The sequence below is a fragment of the Idiotropiscis lumnitzeri genome, chromosome 18, assembly GCF_059441095.1.
Source record: "Idiotropiscis lumnitzeri isolate Australia: NSW breed Sydney's pygmy pipehorse chromosome 18, RoL_Ilum_1.0, whole genome shotgun sequence".
NCBI classification, from domain to species: Eukaryota; Metazoa; Chordata; class Actinopteri; order Syngnathiformes; family Syngnathidae; genus Idiotropiscis; species Idiotropiscis lumnitzeri.
This window is the reverse complement of record NC_142408.1, coordinates 442,291-458,395: the sequence shown is the minus strand read 5'-3', so window position 1 is coordinate 458,395 and position 16,105 is coordinate 442,291. Positions and strand designations below refer to the sequence as shown.

The 16,105-nt window shown below is 45.0% G+C and overlaps 1 protein-coding gene across 1 annotated transcript; it reads right to left on the bottom strand.

Annotated features, from left to right (window-relative positions):
• Window positions 1-1,416: 1,416 nt before the first annotated feature.
• Window positions 1,417-14,158, bottom strand: LOC148318786 (lysosome membrane protein 2-like). The gene is made up of 12 exons (XM_088281056.1): window positions 13,879-14,158; window positions 10,719-10,876; window positions 10,348-10,495; window positions 10,089-10,280; window positions 9,164-9,255; window positions 8,790-8,909; window positions 6,400-6,578; window positions 5,051-5,169; window positions 4,054-4,127; window positions 3,920-3,971; window positions 3,245-3,397; window positions 1,417-3,165 (listed from the first exon to the last, which is right to left on the bottom strand). The coding sequence occupies exons 1-12, from the start codon at window positions 13,999-14,001 to the stop codon at window positions 3,055-3,057; spliced, it is 1,521 nt and encodes a 506-aa protein (XP_088137182.1). The 5' UTR covers window positions 14,002-14,158; the 3' UTR covers window positions 1,417-3,054.
• Window positions 14,159-16,105: the final 1,947 nt, after the last annotated feature.

Sequence of the window (16,105 nt, the reverse complement as noted above, 5' to 3'; positions counted from 1 at the left end):
AAGTATCTCTTTGTTAATCTGTTTACGAGACGATTGATTAAAAGATAACCGGAGCCAAGAAAGTACTGTCGGTATTCAACGTGAATGAAATACTGCCATCTGCTGAGCATTAGTAGACATTGCATCATGTCTTTATTGTTTTATTTTGTGAACAGTCAAAACAGGACAACGTAGGACAAAAAAAAACGCCAGTTGTTAGAAGGATGCATACACGGTTGTAGCAATAACGATAATATCATAAAGTACAGTCTGTAAGCAAAGAGTGTGGGGCCCATTTGGTGCTTTTTATTTTTTTGGAAGATCATAAACACGCAAAATAAAAGGCGCGATGATTGTGAACTTTGACTACAGGATGCACTCTTCATGAATCGTCACTGTTACAATAACCTAACTCTAACTGATGAATTTACTGAAAAAGGAAATCAAAAACCGCAAATTAACATTACAATGCAGTCCTTCAAATGTTACCAAAAAATACAAGGGGCAACGTCAAGCATTAAGAAAACACACCAAAAAAAAAAGAATAAATTTTTAGTTTTTGGAATACTAACATTTTTTAACTGCTGTTGTGGTGTTGAGCAAAAATAATGCTGCTCGCGGGAGTTGTGCCGTAGTGTGGTTGTCGCTCAATTTCATGAAATATTACTTGAACTTTTTTCCAGGAAAATATCACTTTATTCCTGCGATATTGTAATGTATTTTCTAACTCATGACAATTGTAAAATAAAAAATTCTCATGTGTGTTCTAGTTATCTTGCTCTTTTTCTGAACAAATTAGGACATTAATCTTGTGAATTTCTGAAATTACACAATATTTTATATACTCCATATTGCTTGTAATTCTCGTGTGTGATTGAAACAATTCCTTGATTTTTTTTCTTCTTTTTTTTAAACTTAATGTATTTCGCAGATTATAATTTTTTTTTCTTGAAAAATACTTTATCATAATGATGAGATTTATCCTTTACAAGTATTCTTTGGACGAATTTTCAAATTTATTCTATGTTTTTTTAACCGAGTTTCATCATGAATGAAGATTGGTGATTTGCGTAAAATGATTTGCAAAGTTACAGAATTTTACAATTTGTCATTGTTAATTCTTTAGCCGACAAAACTAGTTGAGTAAATCTTAGTGCACTCCGTTTCGCCTTAATCATTTCAAGACATGATTAATCAACAATACATTCCACACAAGCCACAGAATTCTAAATGGACTGTTAGGCCCATCCCTAACGAACAATAATAACACAATCATAATAATAATAATAATAATGGCAAAAAGGGGCTCAGCAGTGTTAACAGTCCAATTTCTGAGCAGAAATTCTCGCAACAACGTGAGAAGCTTCGAGATTTTGTTCGGTTGCAACAAGCGAGCATCCAAAGTCTTGACAGGCGGCACCAGTCAACAAATGCCGCAACATTGAAAATTTGCAAAAGAAAAATCAAAACATCCACGCCAGAAGAAGCGTTTGGCCTCGGGACTGAGACAACACCGAGTGGGAACATTTCAGTGTTCGTATAAAGTGTTCAAATATAGAAAACAAAACGACTTCCGCATGAAACTCGAATGGGACGTTTGCATTTTTCCGCATTTGCCTTTTTTCTGACAACTGTCTTGCTAAAGCTCCATCTGAAATCAGACTTTGAAGAATCTTTGGGCTTGCCTTGGATGGCATTTGTGGAAGCAAAATATTTCCACATCGGACACGCTGCCTCGTTTCTTAATGAGCTGCGGATAAAACTTTACTTTTTACTCCAAACGTGCGCTCTTGTCTGGAGAGAGGAAAAAAAAAAAGCCAAAACTTTGCATTTTGTTGTAAAACCAAAAATGGCTGTTCGATCTCGCAGCGTTATTTTGCCGCTTACAAAACAAAAGATGCAAAACTCATGACGACTGGTGGGACAAAAAAAAAAAAAAAAAAAAGAGATGAAGGACATGGAATTGAACAGATGATGGCAAGAGAAGTAAATGTCCGGGTCCAACGTTGCAGAATCAAATCCCCGGCAGGCATCGTCCCACCCGGAATGCCGTGAATAAACGACAGCAACATGCAAAAAAAAAAGAAAAGATGACAAAAGGATGCTTTTTTTTTTTTTGAAGCCGTGTAAAAGAGACTTCAGCGAATGAGGAAAAAAGGCCACGTGCTCTTGGCCGTCCACGTTGGGTCGGTGCCGTTGGTGCACAACAACGAGATGGCAAAATGGCGTCTTTGTCGGGTCGTGTGAAAGCGTCTTTGAGGAAAAGTGATCAAGCACTCGAGCTGAGCTCAAGTGCTTCGTTCGGACACTTTCTTCACGAACATTTACGACAAGAAAAAAAAAAACAGGACTATTTTACAAAATGTACATTTGCGTTTGTTGTCTGCGGCTTTTCCCCGAGACAATTTTGAGCACCTCCAAATTCGGCCGACAGAAAATCTGCTTCCTCGGCACAAAAAAACAATCTTTTGTAACGTGAAGTCGCAAGCGCGTGCTGTAATACTGACGAGGCGAGAGTCTCGGGGGGGGAAAAAAAAGAAAAAAAGTCGGCGGCTGACGCAGAACAGTCGAATGTTGAGCCCGACCTGGTTTCGCTCACGTTTGCTTTGATTGCATCTTTCCGCGTTTTCCTCGATAACGAGCAAGCTCGTTCGAGAGAAACCCCAAAAAACGATGAGCAAAAATATCGCGTTCTGGTTAATTTTGCGTTTGGGAAGTAAAAGGCAGCCGTCGTGGCCGGCGGCCATTTGGTCACTTTTGGTCGACATCTCGGTTGCTCGGCCTCCGAAAACAGGTCAGCTGTGATTGGTCGTTACCTCGGCGAGCGAGATGTCATTTTCAGTCCACCCAAGTGACAAAATGACGGCGGGATTTTGCTCCTTAGCTCCGCAAACGGAATCTTGATGAGAATTTCACGTTTAGACGAGCGACGGCGCACTCAGCAAATTATTGGCAAGAACATTTGGAGCAGATAAACAAACAAATGTGTTCAATCCGATCAATTGATGAGGGGGGGGGGGGCGGTCGGGTTATTTGCAATGGCTTTTTTTTTTTTTTTTATCATAAAAACGTTGCTCAAGTTTGCGCGTCCGCTTTGGGCGTCAGGCCGATGTACGTTCCATTTTGAGGGTCTTCTTTTTCCTTTTCGTTCACCGGAGAGTAAGACGTGTTCTCCTCGGCGCTGGCCTGCAAGAAAAGTTGTTTAGTTTTTTTTCATATAGGCTGCATTGTAGCCGTTAAATGAGCTGCACCAAAGATCTCGCACCTTCTGCTTGCGCTCGCGCATCAGCAGGACGATCAGAACCAGCAGCATGATGCCGCCCAGAGCCACGAAAATGAGCGGGAAGTTGGACACCACCTTGACGATCATCAGCAACTTGTGAACTCTCGCTGCCGACGCCTCGTCCATCACCACGCTCTGTTGAGACGATGCCCGAAACGCGTCAATTCATCCCACGCCGACGCTTTCATGAACACATTTGGAAAATTATTTTCCTTTTTCCCCTAAAGTGCACATTTCCAATTGCGATTTAATAGCTGATTGTTTGAACAAATAAGACTTTCTTTTTTTTTTAACAAGCACAAGCAATACATTATTCCGTGTTAAAAGAAATCCTGTAAAAATGTCAAATTGCTGATCCATCCATTTTTGGGGAGTTTAATTTATCCGCGTCAAGTTCACCGAAAGCTTTGAGTTGTTAACTTACTCAAAAGTCTGACTTTCTGTCTTTTAAGCGTTCATCACAAGCGGACAAATTTCAAGTGTGGCGTAATCTTCAGTCAGTAAATCACAAGTCAGAGCAGAACAAAAATGCAAACAAATCTCTTCCCACTTTCCACTTGTCATGAAACTATCATCTGTAAATGTGGACTGCGCTTCTAAACGGCACACTACGAACAGATAAGGGCAATCAAATCTACATTTGAACGGGTTTCTCACCTCATTTAGGAACATAACTGGGAAGATGGTGTGATTTAGGTTTCTAGTTTTCCTGACGGGGATGGGAAAAACAATCTTGAGATTCGACACAAAACAACAAAAAAAGACATGCGTAGGCACGCGTTGAGACTTACGGGAATCCGGAGATCCTATTCATTAAGATGTTGATTTGCGCCCTCTTGTTTGCACGTACAATGATGCCAGTGGTCTGAAAAAGCAAAATACGACCTCAGCCTCCCATCAACCGTTCATCCATTCATCCTTTCCGAGTGTCAACGGAACGAAGCAGCTGAACGGAGTCGGACTCGAGCCTGCACTGTTACTCGTTTGCCGCTAGATGGCGCAGCAATGCAAATATACATCTTGTCACAGCCAGGACTTGATCAAGACCAGCGAAAATAAAAGGAAAGATGTCTGACTCGCAAATGCAAAATACCTAAAGACCAAATCGTCCATGGGTCTGAATGTGAATGGTTGTTTGTCCTTGAATTAATCAGGGGTTGGATTAAATGATCCATTTAGTTCACAAAAATAACATTTAAAAACATTCAAATAATTTAAAAAAAAACAAGAGAATGTTTGAATATAAAAATAACGAACTAAAACATTTTCATTTTCTAGAATTAATTAAAAGTAATTCGTTATAGTGAAAATGTCCTGTTTTTATCTTTGGCAATTCATTTCATACTTGAGCTTTAATAAGAGTTTTATTCAAATTGATTTTGGTATTACTGTATCGCTGTGCACAATACTTTGTGACCTTATTTTCTAACTCGACCACTTCACACACGGGCCACTTTTAATGAAAAACTAAAACTAATACTTACACTATTTTAATACAAAATGAAACCCGCTTTAAAGACTAATTAAGATGAACTGAATGGAAAAAAAAACAAGTCAAAACTAAATAACAACAAACTATAACGAACAGTCTGAAATTCTTCTAACCCTGGTGCCAATTTACAATTTTTCTATTTTGTACCAAAATATGAGGTATGAGCAAGCTTCCTTGACTTGAGCAAACTAATTAAAATTGAAAGTTTTGTTTTCCATCCGGCAACACAGACGGCTTGTAACGTAATTGACTTGAGAAAGTTGTGCCACTCCCAAATCAAAACGTTTTTGTCTTACCGGGTTTAGGTCGAGGTAGGTTTGGTGATGAATTCTTTCGGGGGACATTCCTTCGATAGCTGCCGCATATTTGGAATCGGCGAGGTAGAAATGAGGAAAAGAGGCCACGACGGGAGCACCTGGAAAAAAAAACTCAGAAAGAAGTCGCTTTCCATCAAATTTACGTCCGCGTATTTTCTTCTCCGTGTCAACGTACGATCGCGCTTTGAACATTATTGCGAGATGGACTTGAGTTACTTTTTCTGCAGCCCGTGTCCATTTTTTTTTTCTTCGCATTACAAGTTAAACCTTTCCAGATATTCAAGGGATTTTTGGGAACATGCAAATGAATTCTCAACGCACCCAAAATGAATATGTTTAACGTCATCTGCGATGCAGCAGTACCATACCCGGTTTCGGATCGTATCGGAGTCGTGTCTCAGGACAAACTCGGAGGTTACGAAGTCGATTCTCATGCTGATGTGGAGCTAATTAGTGCTATCCGCAAATAATCTCGCTACTCCCGCTCACTTCCTTCCACTTATTGTCCCTAAAGACATCGCAAGCCAACGAAACGCTCCACTTGGCCCGTTTCAAGTGACGTCAACTTGAAACGGGCCTCCGGCGCTAAAACGTGAAACGTGCGCACGTGTCTGGCGACGGCGTGGCTAAGTGCTCGTGAGCGATTTCCTGCTCCGCTGTTTGGCCACGTCGCTCGGACAACCGCCGAGGTCACGCTCGCATGCGTGCGCGCCGATTCTGACCGGACCCAAACGTAACTCGACCTTCCTTCCCATCGAGCGCAATTGCAATGCGATACGATTCCCTTGCATCCGATTTTGCCAACGATGACCATTCCATTCATTCTGATTACGGTTTGGTGCAACGTGATGCGTTTCACACCAAGTATAAGAAATGATCCGATTAAGATGCAATACCTTTCAGTCCCGATTGTTTTGTTTTTTTTCAATGGCAAACAATTAGCCCCAATTGCGATGTCATTCACTCCATTATGACCGAATTCCCTCCAACTATAATTCGATTTGAATGACTTCCTTGTACTTTACAATGCCCCCCCCCCCAATTAGCGTACTTCTTCCTACTCCAATTTTGATGTCAATCGAGATCCGATTCCAATACGATTATCTTCAGTGCGATACGCTCCCGATCCCTTCCGTCCCATTCCAACGTGACCCGATGCAATTGGGTTTGCTTCCATTTCACTTAAAATGTGCGACCTTCTCTCTTATTGATCCAGAACGGACCCAAGTTTCTGGCACTTGCGGACATGCGGCTTCACGTCCGGGACGGCGCGCTCCGTTTACGCAACACACCGTGAAAGAATCGGAAAGAGAGATCCGTTGGTTTACCTTTCCGACAAGGACTGACTTTGAGGAGGCCCGTCCCCAGGCACTCCTGCGGGGTGACGCAGAACCCCTCGTTGGCCGGGTTCTCCTCTTTGCTGGCCAGGACGGAACGCGGCGGCGTGAAGCGGTATGCCGGGATCCCTCTCACCTCCACGTCCTTCTCAAACTCCATGTAGATGGACCTGCACAGCCAGAAGGCGCCATTGCTGTCCACGTGCACATTTGGCACCGCGTCTTGCACTTAACTTTGACGCCATCGGGGGGGGCGGGTGTTTTCGGGATCCTATTTCCAGACAGGATTCGGCCGTTGCCGGTTCCGCCCCGCCGCCAAACCTTTCTTTGAACAGCGTCAGAGACTTTTATGACTTCCTCTATGGCTTCATGAAGCATTGCAGTCGTTTCTGGCTTTTGAAAATTCACCTGAGTGAAAGTTTCAAGTGTGATTATTTGCCTTCTTGCCAGCTGCTCTGTGAAAGCGACAACTTGAAATGATCAAAAAAGAGGAAAATCCCCCCGCGGAGCAACTCCGACCTTCGGCGATGAAACCGTTTCGGGAGTCCAGCAGAAACATTTGGGCTGTTTTTATGGCGACCTCTGAGAGAGCTGCAGTATGCGGAACAGTTCCCAGGCAATCTTGACGGTTCTCAGACAGAACAAAAGAGTCCATAGAGTGTTTGCCAGTGTGCAACAATCCCGAAACGGCCTTTCCCTTGACCTCTGCGAGAGACACCGTGAAAATTGCGAGATGAGACTTTGGAAAATGACGTTGTGTAAATGATTTGATGTCCGTTTAACAGACAAGAGCGGTGAGCTTGGTGGAACGCCATCTCTTTTGTGATGCTCGTCCACTTCCAAGCTATAAGAAGAAAAGATCAGAAATGACTAAGCGAACACTGGGATGATCAACTTGAAAAACTCCTGTGCAGTCACACGAAAACGTTTGGAGGGATTCGCACGGTTCGTAAAGCCTTAAATGATGCACGAATTGCCGCATATTTTCCATTCTCAATAATTATTTGTACAAATATATATCGTTTTGCACCCTAAATTAAAAAAGAAAAGCATTGATTTAATTGCGAAGAGCCGATTCGGATCTTTGCGAAGGCTCAACGTTTGACGGGGGCGAGGTTCCGCTTTATATGGAATAAACGGCCGAGTGCGACGAGTGATTTATGTCCGGCGCAAGCAAAAGACAAGCCAGCTATCCAACGAGTCGCACCTGTCTCCACTTCATCGACATTTGGAGGCTTTTGTGGCGCCGCCGGCAGCTCGAAGGCCAAACGGTCACAAACGGGAAATTCCGTTTTTTTTTAATGGTTTGACCAGATGTCACGACGCAATCAGTGGCCAAACGTTGCCACACTTAACGGGACATTTCCTCTCATCGAGAGAAAATGTCAAAAGTGCAGGAAGCGGACGAGGCAGCGTTCGACTTTAGTTTGCCTGCTAGAGCCACAATGAGTTGAGTAAGTGGGTGAAAGTGTTTTGAAAACATGTGCCGGGGGGGGGGGGGCTTAACGGCACGCGCCCGGACTGGGCCAAAGGTGAAACGTCATCAGATTCTTTCCACATGCGACAAAAAGATTTTTGAGGTGAAGGTTACTTCCGAAATGAAGAGATGCGTAACACCAGATGTTATTTCAAAAAATATAGTTGACGATCCCGCACATATTCACAGGTTGCGCAATTATTTTAGTTTTAATTTATTTTTTGGGGGAATTTTTAAAAATGTTTTTATTTTTAGTTTATTTTCTTGACTTGATTTACATCAATTTAAAGTGGCAAGTCAATATTCAACTTGATATTATTACATTTATATTATTTCTGTGATTATATATAAGTGATGTCTCAATGTCAGGTCGGAGCAAAGTTTAGCCTGAGTTGTTAGTGGAGAGTTTTCAGAGGAAAACCTCGGCCGCATATTTTTTTTTTTTTGAAGTGTAATGTTATCAAATGAGTTTAAAATAATTTTTTCTTTCCGGATCATAATTTGTGGTCTTAAGTCTATAGGTACAGTTGAAGCATTTTATGTAAGCCATTTTAGCAAATGTTTGCAGGGCGTCAAGTATTTATTTTTTGCGCTATTCTGATCTTTCTGAACTCAACGTTTTTAGACGTCCCTTGAAAACCGTATGTCGAGTAGCATACTTGCGGAAGTACGCTTGTTGGCTATTGAGCCACGCAACGTTCAAAGAGATTTGAAATCCAAAAGGATCTCATCAACGTGATGCGCCGTAAATATTCAGAGACGAAATCAAGTTATTTTTCTGGCTTTGCTGATCCCATGTTGACGTCTAAGCTCCATCCAAGCCCAAAGTACTTTTTCTGGCGCGTAAAGAAGAAGGACATGAAATTGCGAGCGTTTGACACAAGCAACCGGGAAGATGAAATACCTGCAAAGGTCCGGGGTGAAGATGTAAATGCGTTGGTTTTTTTTCAGGAGGGGATGAAAGGCACTTCCGTCGGAGCCGTTGATGCTGTTGCTTTGGTTGGAGTTCCAGAAGGTCAACTGGCTGCAAAACATTCCCGAGAGACGTCCGTTTCCGTTAGCCGCTTGGTACGAGATTTCTTATCGTCGAGAGAAGTGCTTGATGATACGGATCTGAAAGGAGAACGAGCGCTACGGCCGACGATGACGCGTTAAGTCGTCACCGTGGAGCCATTAGGCTCGCCGTCCTCGGAGTTGACGGCAAACATTCGAAAAAGTTGACCGAAGGACTGCATTAAAGTGTGGCCAAGCAGAAGTAAGGGAGGAATGCGTGGTTACCTTTGACCTTTCCATGTTTCCACTCGGCCGTAATCCAAATAATTCTGCTCCCCAGTGTGGAAGACGAATTCCCCGTCGTTGCTTCCGTTTTTCTGAGGGCGGCGACACAAATTGACACGGTCGGTATTTTCTCAAATATCGGCCATCGGAATCATCCGGTCCAGACTAAAATGGTCTTGCTCAAGTGCGTGCATCGCTTTTGGCTTCTGAAAAGATTTTTGGGGCGGTTCGCAATCGTGGCTCGAAAGGCTTTTAAACGTTTGCGTACTCTGATGCCCTCGATGTGAGAAAGGAGAGCTTTTTTTCAAGGTCCGCTTCCCGCGTTACAATAAAGAAGATGACAGCTGACGCTAAAATAAAAGCAAATTAACGTGAAAGACGTTTGATCGAGTTATGAGTCGTTGCCTTACGGGACATCTTAAGTCCAAGTTAAAAATTTGAAGAAACAATCATGTCAACGTGGACTTCATTTCTTAAGCACTGAACTTTTATCGACGCAATTTAAAGAATAAAGAACATAAATGATGCTCACCAATTGACTGAAAAACGGAGACCTCGAATTTAGCGTATTTTCTGAACTATGGAGCGCCCCTAGTGGTGAAAGAAAAATTGCACGGAAAAGTCGCACCGTTGTATTAGCCGCACGCTTCAAAATCTCGGAGAAAAGGAGCGGCCGATCGGTCGGAAAAATTGTTCAGACCTAATCTCACCGTCGTATCTTGTATCACCTCGACTCACGCGAAAGAGTCGGCACCCTTTGCACTTGTTTGCTCATCAAAACAGCAGCAGTGACGCTCGTGAAGCAAAAAAAGAAATCGAGTCCTCAGCTGCTGCTCTTCCAGGAGACTCTCGCATGCGCCAAAATCCATCGGTCATGCTCCACCAAACCAAAAGTTGTTTTGAAGTCAAGTCCGTCTTAGCGTACCTTGTACATGAGCCCAAAGGTGGTCTCAACTTCGGGACTGTTTGGAGCCACGCGAACCAGCAGCGGGTCCTCGTAACCCCACAGAAGTTGGTCCACGGTGCGAGTGGTGAACAGGCCGCTCCCGATGGAGTTCATCCAGATGGACACCATGGAGGATTTCCAGAAGCTTCCTTTCACCTTGTTCATCACCGCCTGCGCACAAAGGACGAGCCCGGAGGAGGCGTGGCCAATGACCTTGCCGTTGTTGTCGTTGGCTTACCCAGGCGGGAATGTTCACCGTGGTGATGTTGTCCAACCAAGGATCGCCCACGGATCGCTCGCTCAGGAACACGAAGCTTTTGGTGTTGTACGCCGACACCGTTTTGCCGTCGGCCGGCATGCTCACGTTGTCCTTGTGCCTGTATTCCCTTTAAAAATCAACAACGCACTTTTTAGTCGTGGAGCGCCTGCGTCGATGTCGACGCGATAAACTCGCACTCCTAAAGTCGGCAAATTTTGCGCTCTGCTGGAATGACGGCTCGTTTTGGGGGAGATTTCTTTCAATTGGCTTCAAGCATTTTGGGTGCCAATTTCGTTTTTTGTCGGGTTGGGTTAGTCCGACAAGATCTGATTGGAAGTCTCGGTCCCCACCTGTACGTGTAGGGCCCGACCTGGTTGACGACGGGCTTGGCCCCGGCAAGGAACTTATCCACGTTGGTGACGTTGAAGAAGAAGTACTCCATGTAGACGGGCGGGGGGGGCCTCTTCCACGACTCAAAAACGCGGCTCCCCTCCACCAAAACAATCTCCTGTCGAGACAACTTGAGTTAGCTGACACGTTGTGAGCCCAAATGTCGTGCTGACAAGGACAAAGTTTGAGAGAAATCGTCCGAATGTCCGGGCGTCGTAAGACAAATTGAAATTTCAAGTGAAGAAGACGCAACCAAAAGAGCCCCGACAACAAAAGGAGGGGCGCCTCTGTCTGGCCATGCACATGAATGGTATTAGGGGAGACCCCGCCGCCGCCGCCGCCGCCGCGGCATTGTCAGCCGGTTGCCATTGGCGACGGGCGCTCAGGGCGACTCGCTGACGGATCGTGTGATTCACGAAAGGTTGCCAAATCGTCCGGGCCGCATTCCTCAGGCCTCAACTCGCCCGTCCATTTTCAAAGGATTTGCGCTGGTGGACAACGACCCCAACCAATCACCGCAGGGATCTTTGGAGGAATTGCGAAACACGGGGAAGGCGAGAAGGAAGGGGGCGGGATTAGTTTGCCTCGCAACTGCACACGAGAAGGAAAACTCCGTTTGGCCTAATTGTGTCACTTTGGTTCAAAGTAGCGCCTCGGCGTAAATCACCCCCCAAAAAAGGGGTGTCCCCGACGACGCTTTGGGACGCCCCCTCCTCTGGCTTCTATTCTCCTCATCCGCCGACGGACGTTCACAAAGTGGTCAAGGACAATAAAGCTGTCGTCTTGGATTCCCGCCCCATGTCCTTTCATCGCGTTTTTTTTTCTCTTCCCAGCGTGCGATTCAACATGGCCGCCCTCCCAGCATGCCACTTGAATTAGTGCTTTGGAAAACAGGAAGAGAGAAGCCCTCTCATCTCGGCCACTCCCCGATTGAAAACACGGAGCGGGTGAAAAAGCAAATAGACGCCCTTTGATGTGGAGACGGCGTCGGAGGAGATTCCTGAAATCTTCTGAGGAACAATCCAACTTAAAGACCGTTTAAGGTCGACGCCATTGTTTTCGCTCGACATTTTCCGAACATTTCGTGTGCAAAGGCGCCCATTTGGGATGAGAAAAATGTCTCGACCGAGCAAGTTAAAGCCTGGTTTGTTTTCTTTGCGTTTCAAAGACGACTCGAGTCTCGCACCTGCCCGCCTCCTCCACGAAGCCGCGCGTCACCGGAGCCGTGCGGCTCGTGTCACGTTTCGCCGCCGCTGCAATTGAAGGGCGCCGGGCCAAACCATCCCGACGCACTTTGTTGGCCTCCGCACCATTTTATATTTACGATCAATTTGAAAATAATCGCAAGAGTCGTTCTCTCGGCTCGTGTTAACATTTCGGCTTTTATGTTCGCCGTCTTCATCGAATCTGCCCGGATCCAACAGAATCCGTCGTGCGGGCCTTCTTTCTTGAATCAAATCCTCACTGGTTGCCCTCAGTGAGGTGACAAAAACTTTTGCCTTCCGACCGAAACAATCCGAATCGCTGCAACGGATGACGTCGGCGTCCGTTGGCCTTCTTATATCCATTGACCAATTTTCTCAAAAGACGGGAAAATTCTTGTGGAAGGCCCGAGTCGCGAAAGCACGGGCCGCTCCTGGAGCCCAAAACTTCCGTGGCCACATTGTTGACCCGTTTCGCCAATCAGACCCTCATCCACTCACTTTAAAATGTCTGAGGAGAAAGCCACCGGCCTATTTGCGCCCTTATCACCCCAAACGGGAAGAAAAAAAAGATTGCAATCGGTGCCTTGCCAAGGAATTTCTTTCAACTCCAAAGATGACGATATGAATGTTTGCTCGGATCAAACGACACTCAGCAGGCAACAAGTCGTTGAAAAAGAAAAAAAAGACCCACTTCGCTCGGAATTGTCACTTCCGAGACGACGGGACCAAAAAGTCCGCTTCACCTTCCTGCCCGAGGTGACTTTCTCCAACTTTTTTCAGCCGACTTGACGTCAACGCACGAGAAAAGTTTTCCAAAAAGTGAAATGAGTCAAATGATTGATTTGGCCGGCTCATTTCACATCACCGCATCATTTTGCCGTCTTAAAACTAGATTGGAGATATCCAAGCAGCCGCGTCTCGCTTATATCGCAAATGACAACAATTACGGTCAAGAAAAATAGACTTGTGGATATCTTTTCGATTCTTTTTTTGACTAGCCATAAAAGAGTCCTTCCTGAACTAAATGAGAAGCAGCTAATAAGAAAGTTTTAACACGGGCGCAAATGCGACCATTGCGCTTTCTCTCACTCGCTCGCTCTCATTTACTTTTATGTTCGACGACGGACTTTTTGGGAATCGTTTAAGACTTCCGCTCAATACAAGATGTCGACGTGTAACGATTGTTGCCTGTCCATCCATCCATCCATGATCTCATTATGCCGGTCGCGGGGGGTGCGGTAGGGCAGTAGGCGGGGTCACACCCTGAACGGGTTGCCAGCCAATCGCAGGGCACACAGAGACAAACAACCATCTGCGCTCACACTCACACTGAGAGACAATTTCGAGTGTTCAATCGGCCTGCCACGCATGTTTTTGGAGAATGGGAGGAAACCGGAGTACCCGGAGAAAACCCACGCAGGCACGGGGAGAACATGCAAACTGTGTGAGGCCATCGTGCTAACCAATTGTCTGCCAATATATATATATATATTTTGTTTTTGTTTTGTGAAAACTGTTCTCAATTGCCTTATCTGGAAAAATAAAGGTAAAATAAAATAAGTATACTTGATAATGGAAAATATATATTTTGATACTTAAATCCAGCAAATCTCATACTTTAACCATTTTACTTAAGGAATATTCCACAAAGTGGCTTTAAACTTTTCCTCAAGTCATTTTCTGCAATGACGCTTGTTCGTATCCCTTTAAAGAAGACTTTGAAGTGTTTTGCTCATTTCTTTCTTTATTTCGGAAGTGCAGCGATGTGATGAATCCTCTCTGCAAGTGGCGCGTTGAAAAAAAACACAAACTCGCCTTTATCAACCCTCAACTGTCATCCGCTTTGCACACAACGGAAGTGCAGCGTCTCATGCAAAAAAAAACCAAAAAGAGAGATTACGATGGTTTTGGTTACCTTCTTGAGGCGGTTGTGCATCAGCTTGCGGAAAGCCTGCGAGGCGATCAGACCGATGCCAACAATGAGGAGGGTGGCGCAGATGACGCCCACCGCGTAGATGGCGCACGACCGCCGCGTCATGCTCGCAGGTGGAGACGTCCAAAAAAAAAGTTGTATATGACGATCAAAAGTAGCGTTCCTTGAAGTTTTACAACTCCTCCGAACTTGCTAATGGCTCACCGACGTGGGAGCGCGACCTTAAAAGTGGGTTCGCTCCAAGTGAGCTCCCGCTTATTTGTATGGCGGGCAGGATCTGCTTCGGCGAGCTTTCATTGGCTACACGGGAACGCGCGAGAGTCGTGAGCGCGTTTGAGATTTCCAACCCACGCTCGTCTTTGGGTCCAACCTCCCCAACACCAGCCGCGACCGCGCGACCGCGTGCCCGCGTGCCCGCCCCCCAAGCCAAACAACGATAAGAGGGGGCTTCTCGTGTTGAGCCTCACTCACAACTCGAGAATACGCCATTGTCCTTGTCATACCCTTGAGAATACAAGTTGACAATCGCTGTACACAATCGGATCCAAAACTTAAAGGAGACATTCATTGTTTATTTCTGAGAGTGCTTGGCCTCATTTGGGCTAAGATGCCCATCCCACTCTGGGTGAGAGAATCGGACCGGACCGTGGAGGGCACAAACGGACCAAACAAGTCGCGCACGCTCACATTCACACTTACCGAGAATTTAGAGCAGAGGTGGACAAACGTTTGAGCTCAAGGGGCGTAGTCAAAAAAAAAACAACAAAAATGGATGGGCAAGGTCGTTTGTAGTAAAAGTTAAGAAAAGATGCGTATGTAAACCACATTTTGCTGTTTTGGTGGTCTCTAAGTGCCCACTTTATGGCGCAGATGTTCTTCTGCAATATTTCAAGGGAAGGAAAAGAGCCAAAAATGAGCTCCGATTGATGTCTGCTGCGACCACACCCACAGCGGCGCAGCCCTCCCTCTTGCAGAAGCACACAAAATGTGGAGCTTTACTTCATGTTTTTGATCGGGTAAGTGAAAAAAAAAAAACTAGTGACCTTTAAGCAAGTTTAAGCACGACCTGATTTTTTTTTTTCGGTCTTGACTCCTAATCTTGTGAGTGGTGTGACTCACACCCTCTCCTCAAGTTTACATGTTGCCGTATGTGTTTAAAGGTGACCCGGTGTACATGGTGCCGTTAAAACTGACCCACTGGGCTCGGTTCCAAGTCATTGGCAAATCAGACCAGCGCCGACTGTCTAAATATATATCTACACGCACACACACACACACACACACACACACACGGCAAAGGATCTCAAACTCTATACTTAAGTAAAGGTGCAGATATCTGCTAAAAGTAGACAAACTTTACTTAAATTGTTGCAACTTTCAGCTTGTAGAATGTGAAAAGAAAAAGTTGAGTGAACTCAAGATTTCAAGGCTACATACTTCCTTTTCCTACACTTCCGACAAACTATTTTAAGTTTCGCCAGAGTGAAAATGGGCTTTCCCGCATTTTCAACAAAAGCAAATTACGCTAACGGTTTCTTTGTACGTGGTTACTTGACACTCACGAAGCGGCTTGAAGCCTTTTGTGTCATGAGCTTTGAATAAACGGCTCACGTGTTGCCACGGAGGCGTTTGCGTGTCCAGACTTTTCAAACTAGTCTTTGGGAAGCGTTGCCTTCGTGCCGCTTCGTCTGCGTCGTACGTGTGAGGCGAGTCCACCGTGAAAGAGCGCCCGCCGACGCCATGCACCAAAAATCAGCTGACGCTTTTGTGTGAACACATCAAAACGAGGTCGTGCCTTCGACATAATAACCGTGTTGGAAATGTCAATTCCACTTTTTTGCAGTGTGTTCATGTGTGATTTCAAAAAATAATCGGAAAAAATGTATGTGCTGTTTTTGGGATCAAAAATAAAGAAATTACCAGCAGCAATTTTGTATTGTAAGGCAGATGAGGCAATGTCCACCTAATCTCCAACTTTTTCAAACAAACCAAAATGTGAATTTAAAATTGCGCCATCAATTGAACGGCTCTCAAATGGTGTCATTTTATACCCCGGCCACCCTCGAAAAAATGTTGTATTTTTGTTGGAAGTCATTGCATAAATTTGTGACTTTGGCTGTGTGCCGACTCTCCGTGCCATTTCGGTTTTGTTGGCGGGGGGCAACAGGTGTGTGCAAAATGGCAAATGCTAATTTGAATTTCCTGGACT

What these genes read in the sequence shown, in the direction of transcription:
- LOC148318786 (XM_088281056.1), bottom strand. Translation starts at nt 14,001, where the DNA reads ATGACGCGGCGGTCGTGCGCCATCTACGCGGTGGGCGTCATCTGCGCC. An exon ending in TGCACAACCGCCTCAAGAAG is followed by an intron (nt 10,877 to 13,878) that starts GTAACCAAAACC and finishes TTGTCTCGACAG; the next exon opens with GAGATTGTTTTGGTGGAGGG. An exon ending in CCTTTGGGCTCATGTACAAG is followed by an intron (nt 9,256 to 10,088) that starts GTACGCTAAGAC and finishes CGCCGCCCTCAG; the next exon opens with AAAAACGGAAGCAACGACGG.